Here is a 6,953-nt window from a genome sequence, read left to right on the forward strand (position 1 = left end):
ACCAGAGTTCGCAGAGTTCACGGATTCTGAGTCCGAGTCTGACAGCGGAAGGGACTGTAGCAGAAATGCCTAGATATACTTTTGGTAATACATTAAGGTTGTCAGCATCTCTCCACTGTAGTGCTGCCGCTGTCAAGGTGAGTCCAACTCGAGCTAAATCTCCCACGGAAGCTTTAAACTCCGCTGGGAGTGGTGTCCTAGACTGGCGAAAAGACTTAGTACCATCTATGTACATGTATGAATGTACAACTTGTTCAGCTCCGAACTGGAGGCGATACATACAGTGCGGCTTGGAAGCTGGCACGGACGCCAATGGTTCGGGAGTAGCAAGTTGTACTAGTACTGTGAGACGTACAAGTTCTCCAACTTGCCCCCCCCCCAAAATTTGTGCAGGTGCAAACTCCCAACCCTAACCCTAAGCTTGATGGCCCGGTTGAATCATTGGTAAGTCCATCACGCTCTTGTTCCTTCGTTCACTCCTTTTCGTTATTTATTCATCACACTAACAGACACTTCACCCCAGCCGAAGCTCTCACTCATTGGACCATTCATGCGACCCTTTGCGAAACTCGCACAGGAACTTGCACCACCGTCAACGCCTCCGCGCTCAGCAGTACTCACTGCAGCCACCATGCCAACTCTTCCGGCACCCATTTCAGCACACACGTCACCCATCTTGACGCCATCAGACACGCTAATGCGTGTCCCCAGCTGGCACCCATCACCACCACCATGCAAACCACCAAATGCCACGTCACTGGCACCTTCTGTTGCGCCCTCGCCATTCAAACCACCATCGCCGGTACTATGCGCGAACGCCCAGCACACGTCAGCGAATGCTGATGTGGCTCAAACGGACGCGGACAATGAATGGACGCAAGAGGAACGATTATGGCAAGGAGATGAAGAGAAGGGAGGAGGAGAAAGGAGGAATGAGGAGAGAAGAGGAAAATGAGCAGCGGGAGGAAGTGGAAGCAAGACGATTCGTTGAGGAGGTAAGCAGCCTCATACCGGGCCTCGCCATAGCGTCACCACCTGCCCATACTGGTGCCCACTACTTCGCCAGTGCTCGCCATAGAACGGCCCAGCGCGTCACCACCCGCCCATACTGGCGCCCACTACTTCGCCAGTGCTCACCATAGAACGGCCCAGCGTGTCACCACCCGCCCATACTGGCGCCCACTACTTTGCCAGCACCAATGCCTACACCACCGGCTTCTACCAGCATCAGGTCACCCGCCCCAACCACGCCATCAGCGTCCGCGCCAGCTCCACGCAGTCCCAGCCTTCACAGACACAAGGCATTCAGCACTGGTACTCACCAGCAAACGCCAACGGTATGGACACATGAGTGTGCAGTTCGTTTCTTGCAGGACTATCTTCCCAAATTTGTGGACACGCATGCACCTGCTGTCCTAGCTGCTGTCAATGCTGACATGCAAGATATCATCGACGCTCTCGATTCGCTCATCCAAGCCATTTCCCGACAAGCTCACGTCATGATTGCTCAAACTAATGCGCTTATCCAGTATTCAACAGTGCAGTTTGAGCAAAGAGCTCCGGAATTTGAGGCAATCGTGGATGCTTTTAATGCCTGTAATGAGCATGCACAGCATCGTGCAAAGGAGCTCAAGGATAATGGGGCGAAATGGCTTCATGAAGCTGGGGAAGCTCTAATGCACTGTGCTTCACGTGCGAGAGGGAAAGCCAAGGAGATCACTCAGGACATGGAGCAGATCTGGGCTGAGTCGAGAGGGTTTCTAAGATGCGTGGCGCACAGAGGCGTGGGCCGAGGAGGGGTTGTAATAATGCGAAGAATTGTAGGGGGGGTTGTTCAAAGAAGTGGTGTGCCGACCGTGTGTCTACGACAAGAATGCCAAAGTAACTAGTCTTTTGAAATATCATCGCGAGTTCCCAGAACCATGCTCTTTTTACCAAAGTCATCACTTTTGTCATCAGACTCTGAGTCTCTCTCGCTGTCAGCAACTTCTTCTGGTGTCTTATGGAACAATGGGGGTATTGGACGAGACCAGTCCCATGGCAATTTGAAAAATTCGCAAAACATGTTGCACCGATGTTTCTCCACAAAAGATGAAAATGCAGATGCCAAGTTGCCATCTGCGAACAGGTGTCCAGAAAGATCACTGATAATTGCTGTCAGCCGCTCATTGATAAGGATAGTAGTAGGGATGTAGATTTACGGAGAAGTCATAATTTGAGGATCAGTTAAAAGATTCCTTCCACCTGTCAAGAACGAATAAGCTATGTGTAGATATCCAAAATAAAGACGAGCCTTGAAAATCTGCAACGTAAGCAAGTTTCTTGGTCTTGATGTATTGGACGTGTTGTGCAAATGACAGGTACTGGGCAATTTCACTTGAATTTGCATCAAGGTGTGGCAGTGGGGAAGGCGAGTCGTTGGATATATACTTGGTGAATTTCCCTTGCATGGACTCGTCAATGAACTCTTCAATTAGATATGTTTTGGTAACACCAGCGTCCTCGATAGTGGCAAGAGCAATATGCATGAAGCGGATATTTGGAATCTTGAAGGGAGGTGTGCTGCAAGTCACTAGTTCCGTGGCAATATATTGCTGAACCCGGTCCATGAGTGCTCCTGCCCATATGCTGCATCTAATCTCTGGCTGCAGCAGCTGTAGTTGCCGAGAATCGGGATAAGGAAACCGCTTGGATTTGTCGGTCTGGTAGTAGCACTGCTTTAAGCAGATGCGAGTTGAATCAGATCCAGACGGTCCAAGGATAGCTTTGTCTAGAAAGCCGAATTGTGCTGCTTTGAATGCTCCATACTTCGGTTTGCTTCATGGATCGAAAAAAAGAGTAGCCTGCATTGGGGGGGCAGTAGTATTTGTTATGTCAGAAGTGGTTGGATCAGTAATCAGAGCAGATAGTGATATGGGGGGGATTATCCGCAGTAGTGCCTTGAACGTGCAAAGAGTGAGAAAGGGTAAGTTTGGTTGGGATATGGGAATAGCTTGCGCTTGAAGTGCATGGCGAAGTGCACTAACATCCGGAGATACTGCAGCATCCAAAGTCCGAGGCTTTTGAGGGGGCGTGGATGGGACAGGAGGCTGTGTGTGATGCTAATGAGCATAAGGCTAGTACTAGAGTTCGAAAGAATGACTGACCGATGATAATTTGCGCTTGACAGGGTGAGGCGAACATTGGATGCCATTTTGCAAATTTTTTGATGGGGACACCGCAGATAGTACTAATGCAGGACTTGAAAGATGTTGGATGTCAGATGAACTTGCCGCTGTTGCGTGAGGTGTATCCTGGTTGATGTATGCTGTCAGTCATGTAAGGTACCAATAGTCCATGTCAAAAACGAACATCGCGAGACTTGGACTCAGCTACTTCCTCACCATTTCGCCTTTGCTCAGTGGCAAGGAACTTTGTATGTGGAATAATGAGGTGAAGTTCGATCCCCTTGCCAGCGTTGAACTGCTGCTTCATGTTCCTGGTCTTGAGGAAGTGGGATGCTATGGCATTGATGTCTTCTCCAGATGGACGGGGAAGAATCTCCTCGAAACTACTAACAAGACGCAAATGTGCCTCTTCAAACGTAAAAGTAAGACCCATGGACCACTTGATGAACATGGGAAGTAGGGTGAGGTACACCGAAGTTTTAAGGTCATTGGCACCAATACGGTAAGGGATGTTGCTGATTGACTCGACTATATCCTATAGAAGATTCAGCGAAGTCGGTGAAGTTGAATTTGGAATTGTAGAGAGCAACACTTACAGATATTAGAGTTGGTTTTTTAGCCCGTGGAATCATCACTGCAAGGTATGCCTTGACGCATACCACTTCGGGAACACTTGAAGCATAGGCCTGTCGAGCAAGCCGGTCTCGCATCTCTTCATAAATTTTATGCGCATCTTGATAACCAGGCTTGAGTGGCAGAGTTTGAAGAAGGTCTGAGTACACAATAAACTGAGGGTCCCGACCATAAATAGATATGTTGGGCCCTAATGGATTTGCACGGCGGATGTCTGAGGGGCCAGGAGCTGCAGGCCAGTTGGGTAAAGGAACAAATTGATGATTTGCTGAGGCGCGCCTCGGGTGAACGGGACCTGGGATGAATGCAGGTGGAGGCATCCCACATGATACACTAAGCCCCACTGCACGAACAGGAAGTTGGGATTCTACAAAAATAAATGAAGGTTTGTATTCAATATAAAATGCAACTGTACTGGGCGACTCACTTCCACGCTGCACCTCTGCAGTCTGCTTGTGAACTGCAGCACCATCATATTCAGACTGGCCGAAACCATGCTTCGAGGTATTTGGAATTACTAAAGAAAATTATTGTCAGACTGTAATGTGACAAAGTCTGCACACCGAGCAATTATTTTACCTGCATCACTTATTTTCTTGGTAGTGAACTTGGAGCGCTGGTATCGGCTGCATTTGTCACAAAGCCATTTACCGGGCTTGCTCGGATCTTTGTGCTCAATATAGGTGATAGCAGGTACAGTGCCAGGATGACCGCTAAAACAGTTGGCATACTCGCAATAGTGCTGGTCAGCATTTGTGGTGAACTCTGCAGCATACATGATGATGGTGGATTTTTGGGGGGTTTGGATTTAAATTTCTGAACCGTCAGATTCAAATATTAGTGCTACTAGAGGCTCGTCGAAGCAAGCAAGGGCCTTTGATATCACCATTTGATGCAAGTCTATGTGCGAGTGATGATTTCTCATGTCAAATTTGCAAGGCAAGAGATCTTAGGCACCACGTCAATACAATGTCTTAATCTCATTCTGTATGCACAGCCACATTTATGAGTGTAGTCGGTAAATCCTTCATCGCGTTCAGTGGGTGATTGGGGGTCTGGCAGGAGAAGAGCCAAACAAATGCCTTTTTAGTCCAGCTGATCACTCTCGCCGAAGCTGATCACTCCCGCTTTCCATATCATCAATGATGATACCTACAAGGTAAGAAGCGAACAATGGGTCCTTCAGAAGCTTTTCAAAATCGCCGTTTGGTCTCATGATTTGTTCAGGACTGACTGCAACAGCACGGTACTTTAAGGCTTTAATTGCCTAATATCATGTGAGTGGTAACATTTCGTAGCGTTTCAAAGTAATACGGACCGAGAAGTTTGCAGCGCTAGCAGTTTCTGCATTGATAGCAATGGCCCAGATGCCGGCCTTCACAAGAGATAATGCATTTTGTTTTCCCAGTAGGTTCAGTGGAGTGATGACGAGCTGGATGCTATTGATGCGAAACAGCAACGGAATCCAGAAGCCAAGGGTCTTACCCATCCCTGTGCCTGCAATGCATAGGACATCCTGGTCGCCTTTGAGGAGAGCATGCGCTACTTTCAGCTGCCACAGACAAGGGCGGACACCGAATTTCTCCTGGGTCTTTAGATAGATTTCAGATAATGCAGGAGTCTCACGCAGATTAGGAGCTGTCATCTGTATAACAACGGGTGTAACAATAGCCGGGGATAAAAAATACATATCATATTCGAAATTTTGTAACCCTACGCTAGGTGCAAACTCATATTTTCGAAGTTTCACGGTCACCGTCACTGTGGCTGACCTTTGTTTACAAATGTTATCTTCCAGCCCCCGGTGAGAGTGTGAGGGGGAATAAGGTTGTGCTGGGTTTGAATTTTTCTTGTATCATGTGACTTATGAAACAGTACCGACAATGCCATCAGATATCGCCCCTCCACACTCGAACCGTTGTCTTCTTAGATAGATGATCTATAGATAAACACCTATAAAAACAAATATCTCCACGGTCAGCGATTCAGACAAATACCAATGACTGATAACGTGGTCGTTCGTGGGTGGCTAGTTGTATACTACCCAAGGTATGTTCAGCTAAGGATACTTCTGCAAGATCAGTAATACGATGGTCAATCCAATCTTTGGACTTGACAGGAAAACAAACAAACAATGGTCAGCCCGACAGTATGGCGATGACCAAAAGAATATACGGGTTTCTTCCTCAAGTTCCCTTTCAACAACAGTGCCTCGTGCCAACTATACTCCAAAAGAAATGGTGCGGAATTACAATGATAAACTCCCTCAGCACAAAACAGGTAGAATCAAAGGTCAAGACTAGTCAAATGCTTTATTGTAGAACTCTTAGCTCAATATTGAACCTGCTGTCAAGGAACTCTTCTTTGAGTATTCAAACAGACTCAGGAACGGACGTCCTTGGGTTTACTACCAAGTCCCCTCTTCAATGGCTAAAGCCTAGCAGGCACAGAATATCTTGGCTCAGTATCGCTACTCAGATGAGTGAGGTCAAGCTTCACTATCAATTCCTAAAGTCTCCCCACTATGCTACTTCTGAGTCTTAGGTGGACGTAGAGACAACACGAATATTTTGGATCAGTATTTTTGGACAAAGAACACCAAAGGTCAGTGAAAGTAAAAGAAAAGAAAAAGAATAATAGAAATCAGAATAAAAGTGTGGCTGTACCTTGCTTGCTGGTTGTTGCACACAGTGAGCTCACAGCGGGTCGTTCAGTATGATGAGCTTGCAGTATTACTGTCTCTTGAGAGTGTTCCTCTCAGTCTTGAAACAGTTCTTGACACTGGTACTGACACTTATCACACCTTACTTCACAACTTAGTGTTAGTTGGGCTGAGAAACACCCTACTACCTGCTGGTATCTGCTTTTTTTTTATTTCAAAAACTGAGGTCATTATATACACAATAAATGTGGCTGTGCTACTAGTGTATTCAAGAGTCATCAAGAGTCATAATGAGTCATAGTAAGTATCTAGAGTGAGTCGTAGTGAGTCATATATTCAGAGGGAGTCATAGTGAGTCATTGGGTATTTGCTAAGTCATGTGACCTGTCCAACCCCTGATGACAAATCCAGAAGGAGAGTAAGAAGTGTCACATGATATGAATCCTGTGCGTGGCTGTCTTTGCTTTGCTTTGTTGGAAGGGTGAGAATGA

At 46.9% G+C, this 6,953-nt stretch overlaps 2 protein-coding genes across 2 annotated transcripts; both read right to left on the minus strand.

The window, feature by feature from the left end:
• Positions 1–532: 532 nt before the first annotated feature.
• F5891DRAFT_975631 (uncharacterized protein) lies at positions 533–4,578 on the minus strand (the record flags this gene model as incomplete). Its single annotated transcript, XM_041376543.1, has 13 exons — positions 533–580; positions 622–805; positions 1,161–1,286; positions 1,323–1,375; positions 1,437–1,512; positions 1,887–2,144; positions 2,245–2,807; positions 3,027–3,101; positions 3,147–3,307; positions 3,384–3,702; positions 3,764–4,167; positions 4,228–4,317; positions 4,380–4,578. 13 exons carry the CDS (start codon positions 4,576–4,578, stop codon positions 533–535), a joined length of 2,556 nt encoding a protein of 851 aa, XP_041231776.1.
• Positions 4,579–4,899: 321 nt separating this feature from the next.
• On the minus strand, positions 4,900–5,445 carry F5891DRAFT_1182425 (uncharacterized protein; the record flags this gene model as incomplete). The annotated part of the gene is made up of 2 exons (XM_041366165.1): positions 4,900–5,067; positions 5,119–5,445. 2 exons carry the CDS (start codon positions 5,443–5,445, stop codon positions 4,900–4,902), a joined length of 495 nt encoding a protein of 164 aa, XP_041231777.1.
• Between the last annotated feature and the right edge of the window lie 1,508 nt (positions 5,446–6,953).

Source organism: Suillus fuscotomentosus (assembly GCF_016647785.1).
Source record: "Suillus fuscotomentosus strain FC203 chromosome Unknown F5891scaffold_5, whole genome shotgun sequence".
Classification (NCBI taxonomy): domain Eukaryota; kingdom Fungi; phylum Basidiomycota; class Agaricomycetes; order Boletales; family Suillaceae; genus Suillus; species Suillus fuscotomentosus.